The 12,778-nt window shown below is 36.1% G+C and overlaps 1 protein-coding gene across 7 annotated transcripts in view; it reads left to right on the top strand.

Moving 5' to 3' along the window:
* Window positions 1–12,778, top strand: part of P3h2 (prolyl 3-hydroxylase 2) — a 161,977-nt gene that overhangs the window by 130,646 nt on the left and 18,553 nt on the right. For 6 of the 7 annotated variants that reach the window (XR_013436753.1, XM_078043860.1, XM_078043858.1 and 3 more), the window contains exons 5-9: window positions 1,282–1,413; window positions 1,852–1,994; window positions 2,329–2,418; window positions 4,344–4,384; window positions 5,467–5,561. Coding sequence is in view for 6 of the 7 variants with exons in the window: in XM_078043860.1 (XP_077899986.1) it covers window positions 1,282–1,413; window positions 1,852–1,994; window positions 2,329–2,418; window positions 4,344–4,384; window positions 5,467–5,561 (501 nt within the window). In the remaining variant the exon portion in view is untranslated. The remainder of the gene's footprint in view (window positions 1–1,281; window positions 1,414–1,851; window positions 1,995–2,328; window positions 2,419–4,343; window positions 4,385–5,466; window positions 5,562–12,778) is intronic. The other variant, XM_005330971.5, reaches the window with a different exon arrangement.

Here is a 12,778-nt window from a genome sequence, read left to right as displayed (position 1 = left end):
AACTTGCAGACCCGAATATTATAAAGCCTTCTTCTCCTCCGTGTTTCCTCCACCCAGTTTCATGACCATCGACCTTGTTTCTTATCTATACTTCCAAATTTTGTATGTAAAAATTAATATACCCTCACAGAAAATGTTTCTCCTTCTTCTTTCTTTTACACAGAAGGCAACATATTATTTATACTATTCCTGCACTGTTGTTTCACTTAATGCATGTCAGATTTTTTTAGCAGGTTAGACGATGAAATCACCATTTTGTTAGCCAAACGGCTAAATATTTGCAAGTTTTTAGGGTTTAGCATAAATGTATCAGTATGTGGAGATCTTTCTCATCCATTTTTCTTCATATCTGCATGTTATTGAACTATAATTTATTTTAGTGTCAGCTTATTAATGGGCAGTTGTGTTGGTAGTGATCTGTTACTAATGCATGTACTTTCAAGTGAAGAGCACTTTATGTATGTCATTGCACATCTGACCACAGATATCTATCTGTAAGATCATGTTTGGAAATTCAATTGATGGGTTAAATGATTTATTGGTTGTAGTTATGACAGATGTTGCCAAATTTTCCTCCAGATGGAGTGCATTTTCCATTGCTCATCATCAGAATATATTATCAATTTTTAGATGTTCCCCAGGCCATTAAATGAAAAATGAAATCTCAATATAGTTTTACTTTCTCTTTATTTTAATGAGAAAGAGATATTGAGCATCCTTTATTGTGCTTTAGAGCAGTTAATAGAATTGAGATTGCTGAAATTGGTCTTTGGTGCCACATTGTCTAACATCTTCATTTTGTAGGGAAGTGATTGTCTTGAAGTCACTTCTCTTAGTGACATGTCATAATTCCTGGCTGCTCTTCTGTCTCCAGTATCAGTGCCTTTTAGAGAAGTCACTAGTAAAGAAAGTATTTCCCTTCTAAAATAAGAAGAAAAAGACTCAAGCCAATATTTTAACGCTACTTTGGAAAATCAACATTTTTAAGCTACTTTGGCAAAGCCTCTCCCTTTCCAAAAGCAAAACATTACTCATTGTCCTGGCACTGATGGCAGATAATAAATCATGTGCTCAAGTCATTAGCAGTGACTGCAAAGGAGTTGAGAGAATTGTTTAATGTTATCATTCTTACTAAAAAAATTAAAGCAGTCTCTGAAAATATGTGTGTATATGATTTCTTTTAAAAGATATTGAAGTGTTGTGACCTAAAAACATGATGTACAGCATTTCAAAATTTTGTTTGTGATGGTTAAATATTTCTAAATATTTCTTCTATAATAGGTAAATGTTTCTATAATGAAGAGTTTGTAGTTGAAACATTCTTAATTGTTGCTTTTCATACTTGGCCACTGTTGAAGCTGATGTTATGTGGTGAGGGGTTGGAGAGAAGTCCTCCAGAGCATCTGGGGTTCTGTGAGTCTTTCTGTGGAAGCAGCACTTCACCCCAAATGTAACAGCATTTTGAAATTACTTATATTTCTCATACACTATGAATAAAATAGTACATCACTGTGGTAGAAGATTATACTTAACCCAAACTCAGTACAGAAATAAGAATTAATTTCTCCAATTCTGCTGTTTGTATTAAATAAGTTATTAGTGAGCAACTTTGTGTAGAAACTTTTGATAATCTATGCAAAATGTCTAGCACCCAATCAGACTAAACATAATCCCTTTTGAGCATGTGAATCCATGTCTTTCCTTTATCTGTATTTCTGCCTACTCTGCTCAATTTGTCTTCTCTCTTATTGATGATTCATGTTGACTTTGATTGGCAAGTTGAAGTTTCTTTTTAAAATCCTCTGGGAAGACCTAGGCTAACTCTAATGCTACATGTCATTGACCTTTCAGTTGGTGAGTATGTGAAGGCCTTGGAGTGTGCCAAGGCCTACCTCCTATTCCACCCAGATGATGAGGATGTCCAAGACAATGTGGATTACTATGAGAGTCTATTAGATGACAGCATTGACCCAGAATCCATTGAGGCCAGAGAGGTGAGACCAATGATCTGAGAAAAAGCTCTTTATTCTGCCATGTGCTCTGGGGAGAGTTGATAAATGTACCACTGCTCTTAAAGATACTGAACGATTTAGGAAAGGTCCTAGAACTTAATTCTTTCAGGCTTCATTCATGCCAGAAGCACATTTTTCTCATACATGCTAACTTGAAAAACTGTTGGCATGGGGACTTCCCCCTTCCCCCCCAGACTCTGAATATTTCTGTTAGTTCATTTGTCATTGTGTAACGAAAAGTATTCACTCAAACATTTATCATAGCTCTTAGCTGTTATTTAAATATAAATTTTCTTTCTTTTTTTTTCCCCTCTAGGATTTAATTATGTTTGTGAAACGACATAAACTTGAATCTGAACTGATAAAATCAGCTGCAGAGGGACTGGGATTTTCATACACTGAACCAGTAAGGGCAAAGTGAAAAAAGAAAATGTCTATTAAAGAATTTGTCGGTGGACTTCTTATTCACAAATAATAAGAATTTAGTATTTTTTGTTCCCCACCCTCACTTGATGAGGATCTAATAGTGCCCTCCTTGAGTTAATACTGGGGTAGGAGTGGAATCTATACTCAGTATATGTGATGAACTTTAAAAGACTGACCTATTTCCATAGCTCCCAGGACCAAAGTCAAAAGCAAATACTGGAAAGAAGTAGTATTTTGTACATGATTCATTTGCCTCAGGATTGATTTATTTTTTTGAAAAATTTTGATGCGGCCAGGCACAGTGGCACATGCATGTAATTCCAGCAGCTAACAAGGCGGAGGCAGGAGGATCTCTAGTTTAAATCCAGTCTTAACAATTTAGCAAGGCGCTAAGCAACTCAGAGAGACCCTGTCTCTAACTAAAATACGAAACAGGTCTGGGGATGTGGTTTAGTGGTTGAGTATCCCTAAGTTTAATGTAAACATTAAAGAGGCTTCAGAAAGAACAGCATTGGGCCAACTTTTTATGCTGTCTTTCTTCATTTCCCAAGCTATCTTCTAAATTGTTCATGTAAATACACACCATTTGCAGAGCTAATGCTATGGTGTAGATAGTCTGTGTTCTGATTTCTATTTGAGAAAATATCATAAGCAATTTCTATAGCTCTTAAAATTATATGTATAACTGGTGGACAATAAGTAATAAACCCTTGTCATGCTTCTGGATATTTGAATTGTTTCTCGCATACTTAATGTTAAGCATTTGTGTCTCTATTAAACTATAACCGTAGAATAAATTTCTAGGAGCACAATTACTTTGCCATCAAACCATGAGGTTGAAAAGTACTCAAAATGAAATTACTTTTCTAAAAGAATTTTCTGATACCTTTACTGCTCCCAGTTAAAATATTGATTTACTACAAACTTCTCAGTACCAAGAAATAATATTTTGAAATCACCTGTATTATTCATGTATTATGTAGAAAATACTACATCATTGTCATTTTAACTTGTATATTTTCAATGAACAGCAAGAATAACCCTTTTCAGTATTATTACTTGCCTTTGAATTACCTGGACATGGACTTTGTTCACTATTGGTTACTAATATATTCTTTATATATGCTTATAAAATTATATGCCTATCAATTATTATTTGTAGTGTATTTTATTTGCAGCATTTTTTTAGTTTTTATTGGTATGAAATGTTTTTATTGGTATGCTTTTAAAGTTAGGTTAATTTAAGGTAATATTTTTATTGTAATGCTTCAAATACATTCATTCCCATTTATTATTTTTCAAATTTGTGTTAGCTCAAGAGACACCAGAAAACTGCATTTACTCCCTTTATAATCTTGCACAGATATTTTGTCAAGTTTGACTTCTTTCATCTATTTGTTTTATTCTTACAATATAGAATAGTTAGACTGAACAATATTGCAAACTTCTTTCTGACACCAAATTCCAAGTCATTTTCTGGGACAGAAAATGAGCTAATTCCATACTATTTTTTTTTAAAGAGAGAGAGAGGAGAGAGAAAGAGACAGAGAAATTTTAATATTTATTTTTTAGTTTTTCGGCGGACACAACATCTTTGGTTGTATGTGGTGCTGAGGATCGGATCGAACCCGGGCCGCACGCATGCCAGGCGAGCATGCTACTGCTTGAGCCACATCCCCAGCCCTCCATACTATTTTTAAATCCATTTGGGTTTCATTTTGCCAGAATTTCATCAACATTAGCCTGCCTTTTTATTAATTTTTTAAATAAAAATAAATTGTGTTTTATGTAAAGTATAAGTTTCCTGATAATTTAGGTCTTTTGAATATTTTGAATATGTTTTAAATTTTATTTTTCAAATGATATTTTCGTAACAAATACAATTTTTTGCTTAATTTAAAACAGAATTATTGGATCAGATATGGAGGACGACAGGATGAGAATAGGTAAGTCTTTCATTCAAAGTAAGTATGAACTATTTCTTTTTAATGAGAAGGAACACTTATAGTCAAAATATAATATAAGGAACTTAGCTCTTATTAAAAAGATAATTAAGAGTTTTAAAAGCTACAAATTAAGAGCTCTGTATCCTGGTTCCAGCTTTTCCAGTGTGGAAGGTCATACCTTTGTATGTATGACTGTAAGTAAATGTCTTCCTCACTGGGTCTCATGACTTTTCCTAAAAAAAAAAAAAAAAAATTGAATCCAGCAACTTGAGTGCTGACATTCTGTGATTCCAAATCAGGTAAAAGAAAATGAAATTTTTCTATTGCATGTTTGAATAACTTAAACTCTTGATGTATTTTAAATTACCCATTTGAGATTATATGGTCCAGTCTGTTCACTTTCAAACTGGGGAACAGGCTATGTCAAGGGAAGGCACTTTAAACTTAGAGTTTCACATCAAGGGATTGGCAGACCCAGGTCTTACTCAGAATCTTGAGGTCTTTCACTGGATTTTAAGGACTCGGCTCTTAATTGGTGTAAGATTATTGCAAGAAATCTAAGAATATTATGTGCAATTTGGATTTCTCCAGTTCCTGTGTGTTATAAAGGCAGCTAACTCTCATTTGTGTGTTTGCAAAGTATGACACAAACATAAGTCTTCTTTCTCAGAATAGTACAGAACTAGAACATTAGAATATAATTTATTCCAATTCAATCATTCAGTGATGCAGTCCATGTTCAAAGCACAATATTCTGAGCATTAAGAAGATTCATATGATAACTTTTTCTTGCTCCATTGGAACTATGCTTTTATCTGAAGGAGGTTAAGATATAGATACCTTTAATTGTAATGAAGCTTGCAAAGAAGATTGACAGGAGTGAAGTAGAACATATTCATTGAAGAAATAGAGAAGAACCTCATAGAGGCAGGGATATGTAAAGTTTGATTTTAAAAGACAAGTGGACTTATGTAAAACAGAAATATGTAATAAGAACCATAGAATTCTTCAGTATAGTATCTTTTCTTTGGAACATCTTTACTCAGTGGAAAATTTCATTGCAACTTTTTTTGAATGGACAGGGTCCCTTCAGGAGTGAATATAGAGGGGGCAGAAGTTCATGGATTATCAATGGGGAAAAAGTCATCACCCAAGATAGATCGAGATCTAAGAGAAGGTAAGTTCCCATTGGCTTTCACTTTTACAAGGAGGGGAGGAAGAGGGTAGTGTGTGAACCATTCTTATCTAGATCAATGCAGAACCCACTTTCTCTGGAAAATTAAGTTTAGGACTAAATTACTACAGTTTTTAAAAGCCTGAAAGCAATGCTTAGAAACAAGAATGTCTCGGATTTGTATATTATTAAAAATGTGCTTCCACATTCACCCACTCATTGTTTTTTTTTCCCCTACAGTAATCCTGTGAGTTAGGCAGGGACAGTATGTTCATCTCCTTCCTGAGTTGAATACCTGAGGCTTAGTGAGGCCCCAGAACTTAGCTCTGTCATATATAGTCAGCTAATGAATGCTAGATTATGTGGGATTATCTAGGGAATTTGGAAAAGAGATAGGTCATATGGGATATAGGCTAGTTCATCTAAAAAACTTGAAGATAGAACTAAGAAGTGCTTTGAGAGAAAGTACAGTTTATTTATTTTTTTAAATTTCTTGCTAGGCTGGGAATCCAACCCAGAGCCTTTGGCATGCTAGGCAAGCACTTTATCTCAAGCTGTACCTCCCCAGCTCAAAAATAGACTTCAGATTGAATTGACAGGGTGTGGAGGGAGCCATTCTAGTCTACAAAACAAATAGAGCAAAGGCACAGAGATGGGGAGAGTAGAATATTATATGTCTAGTCATGTAAGATTAAAATTAGTGGAATCACAACTAGAGAGTTGCCAAAAGTAGTTTTTAAATAGAGCCAAATATTGTTATAATAATAAACTATGAGTAATGTAGTACAAATAGAAGTACTCATTCTTAACAATTTTTCTTTTCTATGTTTTATAATATTTCAAGGAAAATTACACACAATTCATTTTAATACTACCAGTCTCTCATGTGAAGAGGTTTGGTAACTTCTTTAAAGTCTCACAGCTCATAACATGTTGGGCAGGCATCTGAACCTAGACTTTGGAATCCAATTCCCAGTTTTTCTTCTTAACTTTCTGCATGCAACATAGCAATGTGTATTCCTAAAGCATAATCTTTTTGTTTTTGTTTTCCCATATTTTTATTGGTGTGTTACAGTTGTACATAATGGTGGGATTTATTCTTATCTATTTATACATGCACACATTATAACAATGTGATTTGGCCAGTATTATTCCCTTTTCTTCTCCTTCTCCCTTCCCCCGTTCTCATTCTTACCATGATCTCCCTTTAATTTTTAAAAATTTGTTCTAAATAGTTATACATGACAGTAGAATGCATTTTGACACATTGTACACAGATGGAGCATATTTCTTCCTCTGGCTATACACAATGCTGAGTCACACCAGTAGTGTAATCATACATGTATATAGGGTAATAATGTCTGTCTCATTCTACCATCCTACCAATCCCCACCACCCCATCTCTCCCCTCACTCCCCTCTGCACAATCCAAAGTGCTTTCATTCTTCCCTATCCCACCCCCCACTATGGAAAAGAATAACTTTTGATTAAATACAGTTATCCCTGGGTGACCATCTGGAATTGGTTTTAGGACCCTCCCCCACCACCAAGGATACCAGAATCCAATTATTCTCAATCCCTTTTATATAATGTCTTACTATTTGAATATAACCTATGTTCAGCTTCTTTTATACTTTAAATTATATGTGTAAATTGCTTGCCATACCTAATACAAGTAAATGCTATGTAAATCGGTGTCATACTGTGTTATGACAGAATAAAAGCTGTACATATCCAATATAGTTTTTTTTTCCAACTATTTTCAATCTAAGGTGGTGAATCCATAGCTGTAGGACCATACATATGGAGGGCCAACTACAGTTGTAGATAAGAAGAAGCTTTCAAAAACCTGCATTGAGGAGTACTGTATTTCTTTCCCCACGAGAGCTTCTCAGCACATTCCTCTAGCTGATTTAAAAATGTCTAGCTCTCTATACTCTTACAATTCCTAGTTCTTTTCATCCTTAGCTTCCAAGTCAGTTTGAAGCAGTAAACAGGATAATATGCTCATCTGTGACCTAGACCTTAGTTTGTAGCCACAAACCCCAAACTGTTTTACAACTGCCAGAAAGCTTCACGGTCAGTCAGAGTTCATGTTGCCTTTTAAGCTGAGAAATCACCTAGGAAGTACATGGCAATAGGCCCGCACTTTGCTGTAAATGTTTAGGAAACTCCAGAGCAGTTGCCAAATTTCAAAGCTTTTTTTTTTTTTAAACAAAACAAAACAAAACAAAAAATAACCTTTGCAACCAGGAGGGAATCTGATGTTCAGTAACGTAACTACTGACTAGGAAGCTTAATGGGAAAAGTGGAACATAGGACTGACTACATGTGATGATTGATTGATTGGGTTACCAAAGTCTACCATCTCTTTTTGTTTGTTTTGTTTTGTTTGTTTTTTATTTGTTTTTGGTTGAATTGGAGAATGGATCTTAGGATATTCTTTGGGAACCTACAGGTCTGAAAGGAAAAAAAATAAAATTCCTACTCTGTTCTCATACCCAATACAAACATGTTTGTGACCAGATACGTGGGATTTTCTCCCTGCACCCCAAGCAGTTCTCTAAGGGATACATACCAACTTGATGTTCTCAAATTAAATTCAGTTCTCATGTTCTCCACCTGGAGAGTGTCAGGTCCCACAGGTTGAGGGCTTAGCCCGACAAGATTGCCCCACTTCAAACACCAATGACAATAGCAGGTTGTCACTTGTACTTCTGAGTTTCCTACTGACCAGCTACATATGTGGCTTATGACCCCCTCTTTGAGCTTGATTAATTAGCTAGAACAATTCATGGATCTCAGGGAATCCCTCACGTTTACCAGTTTAATATGAAGATCTTTATAAAGGAGACGAATGAACAGTGAGATGCAGAGGTGATTAAAACCAGGGAGTGGAAAAATACAGAGCTTCCTTGCCCTCTTGGGGGAATTGCCTCCCAGCATCTCCACACGTTCATTACCAAGAAGCTCATTACCCCTTGTTGAAAGAGAACTTTTAGGGAGCTGAATTTCCAGCCCTTCGGCTCCCTTCCCAGAGGTCCACATTGAGACTGCAAGTTCTACCCTCCTCATCACTTGGTCTTTCTGATGACTAGTCCCATCTTCAGTCCATCCAGGGGCTACACCTGAAGTGAATTCATAAGCATAGACTCAGGTGTAGTCAAAAAAGGCTTTATTACAGCCAGGCTTGATGGTGCACAACCGTAATCCCAGTGACTTGGGAGGTTAAGCAGGAGATCACACGTTAGAGGCCAGCCTCAGCAACTTAGTGAAGCCCTAAGAGACTTAAACCCTGTCTCAAAATTAAAACCAAAAAGAACTGGGGATGGTGCTCAATAGTTAAGCACCCTTGGGTTCAATGCTCATCCCTCTCCCCTGCAAAAAAGCTTACAAGTAACAAAGATTCTTCTATCATTAGTAAATCAAATGGGTGTTAGAAGCTGTGAACTAGGAACTACGGACAATAAGAGCACATACATTTCTTATTACACTGCAATTTCTGTTCAGTGATCAAGCACCTAAATATGATGTAGAATAAGAGCAGTGGAAGACAGGGGCAAATGAGCTTCCTGGTAATGAACGTGTGGAAATGCAGGGAGGCATCTCCCTCCCACTCCCTGATTCTCTTCACCTCTGTACCTCACTGTTCATTTGTCTCCTTTATAAAGTTTTTCATATTAAGCTGGTAAATGTGAGAGATTCCCTGAGATCTGTGAGTTGTTCTAGCTAAAAAACAGAAAACACTTAGGCTGGAAGAAGATGTTAAGGAGGCAAGAAAATATGCAAGTGCCACAAATTATATTTCAACTTTTCTCATCTTCCACAAAGATATCATTATTTCCTCGGGCTTCTCACTTGTGTATCTAGTTGTATTCCTAGTGGACATCTCCTAAGCATTAAATGGGAATCACCGGGGGCCACATTCTGTCCATAGAACATACAAGGTAACTAAGGACTTTCTTTGTCCCTTGTTCATTCTGCTTCTAACCACCAGCTTTGCAGTAGTCATTGGGAATATGGTAGAAATGAAATGACATTGAACTTGGAATCAGAAGGCTTAGTTTTTGCCAATATCTTATTCTAATGTGTTGTGTGCTCCTGAGCCCTTTTATCCTGATCCATGAAGGAAGTATGGCATCATTTTTGAGATGTGAAAGTCTTTTGTAAACTGTAAAGGGCTGTACTCATATAAGGGCTCATTAACTTGTGTACTCCCATCAATACCTTGTGTGACATTTTGATATTTATGGAAATTGATTTTTCTTACTGTGAGCCACAGAGTGAACACAAAGGAGTACTTTCCTAGTTAATCTCTTTGTTGCAAGCAGAGAATCAGAGCCAGGCACATACTTTATGAATGAGAGAAGAATTAAGTTATTTAACTAAATATCCTGGAGCTGTGGTTAGGAGCTGGCTGAAACCATCAAGTCAGGCCACAGGAACCACAACCTATTGGACTATGTTTTAATTTTAATTTTAATGTTATTCTCTGTCTGGTGTGCTACTAGTCATCTGCAGGCTGGTTAACCTGCCTTATGAATGGCAAGATTTGTGTTTTTTTTTTTTCTTTTAGCTAGTAAGTGGGAAACTAGGTGTTTTATGAAGTGTATATGTGGGAAATTTCTGTATAAAACTCTATTCTTCATGATAGCTTTGTTAGCTACATTAAAGGCAGGTTTGTATTACAAATTCTCCCTGAATCTTTTAGGATCTAGATATTTAAGACTCAATGTTGCATTTATTGTTTACACAATCTGTGTGTGTTACTTATCATCCAGTTGGGGGATGTTAATATCTCTCTAGCATTCCTTTGAAATAGTCCCCATCATGTCATAATCTTTATTAAGATGCCCCAGTATGAACTTTACAAAATATTCCAGGCACAGTTAACTAGATCAATCATGGTGATGATGATGATGATGATGATGATGATGATAAGAACAAATACAGAGCTTGAATGTTAGGCATTTTTTCCAAATGTTTTAGTTCAGTAACTTTAAAAAAAAATCATACTTCAAAAATATGCTAATAGTGTTCAAAGAAATATAAGCTTAAAACTTGACAAAATACAATCTAACCTACTTTATTAAATTTCCTATGTATCTTCCATTTCTATTTGAATTTTATAGTAGCAAAAATTTTTTGCAGTTAACCTACAGATACCTTCTCTTTCTTGTTGAAGGAACATTTCATTTCATATTTCTTTTTAAATTCTGTTTTAGTTGAAGATGAACACAATAATTTTATTTATTTATTTTTAAGTGATTCTGAGGATCAAAACCAGTGCCTCACACATGCTAGGCAAGTGCTCTGCCACTGAGCTACAACCCCAGGCTCTTCATTTCATATTTCTGCATTAGAGTGAACAAACAGTTCACTTTTCCAAATAATCCAGCTACATGGATTAGAGCAGCATACCAAAATTGTATTCTGTGTTAAGAGGGTCTTTGGGAGGCTAATGCTTTGTTTTGTTTTGTTGCTGTGAAATAAAAAAAAAAAAAGGGCCCAAATAGAGCTGTTAACAGCAGCTCTGTTATCTCACAGTTGCTATGGGTCAGGGGTCTGGGGTCAGTGTGGCTGAATCAATTTCAGTCTGTCACATATTGGTGGTCAGGGTTAGGATCTCTTCCCAGACTTGACTGGGAAGTATCTTCTTTCAAATCAGATGGCAGAATTCGGTTCCTAGCGGGTTGTTGCCTGTAGTTCTTCAGTTTCTATTGGATGCCAGCTGGAGGAGGTCCTCAGTTCCTTACCACGTGAGCTCCAAAGCAGCCACCTGCTGCATCACATCAAAGCATGGGAAGGCAACGGACTGAGTCTGCTGAAGATCCAAGATGCAGTCTTATATAATGTAAGGAAGACGTGACATTCCATCACCTTGGTCATATTCTCCTGGTTGGAGAAGCAGGTGCCAGGCCCACCCACACTTGTGGGAAATAACTTACACCAGGGTCTGAAAGGCAGGAGGCAGTGATCATTAAGGGCTACCTGAGAATCTCTCTGCCGTGGGAAGGAAAGAAGGGAGAGAGGGAATGAAGAGAGGAAGGGAGAAGGGACAGGCAAAGGAGGGAGGAATTATGTTCATTTAAGGTTAAAATCTTTTGCATATCACATCACTACTTAGGAGATTCGTAGGGCTTATTCACACAGTAAAAGTTCCAAGAAATCCTTTTCAATTTTATTTAACACAATGCTTGCCAAAAACTTGTTAGCACAAAAAATATTGTAGAAAAACATATTTTTTCCTGTTCGTCCAAAATGTATGATACTGGAACTTGGGGCTGGTGAATATATTTTTAGAATCCAAGAAATTCTATATTTATAAATTTTGATGACAATTTTAAAAATTAAGGGATGAAATGAGTAGGTCATCTGATGACCACCTTGTAGCGAGGTGTTGCCTGAGGTTTCCCTTCTCAGTTAAGGTCATGTTGGCCCAGTTATTCATACATCAGTGATTGAGGACTAAGAATAAATGAAGGGGATAAGCTTCTAAACAATATATTAAGGCCAGATGAAGGCCAAAATTCATCACATACTATAAGATTTTAAAGTAGATTCTATAGAGAGAAGTTGTGGTGGAAAGAACATGCCATTATACACCACAGTGTTGTAAGAAATGCTGGTTCAGAAGAGCCTGGTCCAGATTATTTAGAAGAATATGCATGTGGAATCTGTTGTTTTATCTTCAGTGAAATAACATCGACCATTTTATTAGGGCTCTTAATTTGAATTTAGATGGCTTTATGGTCTTGCTTTTATTTAATCTTGTAAGTAATTTTTGGTATTATACTAGTATGAAATAATAAAACTAAATACAGCATACATAGTTTTATAATTACAAAGATGGTAGAAAAAAATCACAGTAAAATAATTTGTTCACACTGGAGCTCCTTAGAGACCACTGGCTGTAACAGATAACCATACATTACTCAAGATTTAGAAATACTATCTCATTCTTTTCATGCTCTCTTAATCATGTTCTGTGATAAAGCCCCCCATTTTTTTTCTAACTAGACTAATAAAAAAGTAGTGCTACTCCCCAGGTTGGTAATCTGTTTTACAGAAATGAAACACACATCAAGTTTGATGTCTCTGCACATGTGACTTAGCCCCATGTGGTCATGGAGCTGGTTAGAGAAGCAGGTGCCAGGCCCACACACACTTGTGGGAAACAAATTACACCAGGGTCTGAAAGTCAGGAGGCAGTGATCATT

This window comes from Ictidomys tridecemlineatus, chromosome 3 (assembly GCF_052094955.1).
Source record: "Ictidomys tridecemlineatus isolate mIctTri1 chromosome 3, mIctTri1.hap1, whole genome shotgun sequence".
In the NCBI taxonomy this organism is placed as follows: Eukaryota; Metazoa; Chordata; class Mammalia; order Rodentia; family Sciuridae; genus Ictidomys; species Ictidomys tridecemlineatus.
Note: the sequence above shows the minus strand (reverse complement) of the source record. Positions and strands in the feature narration are given on the sequence as shown.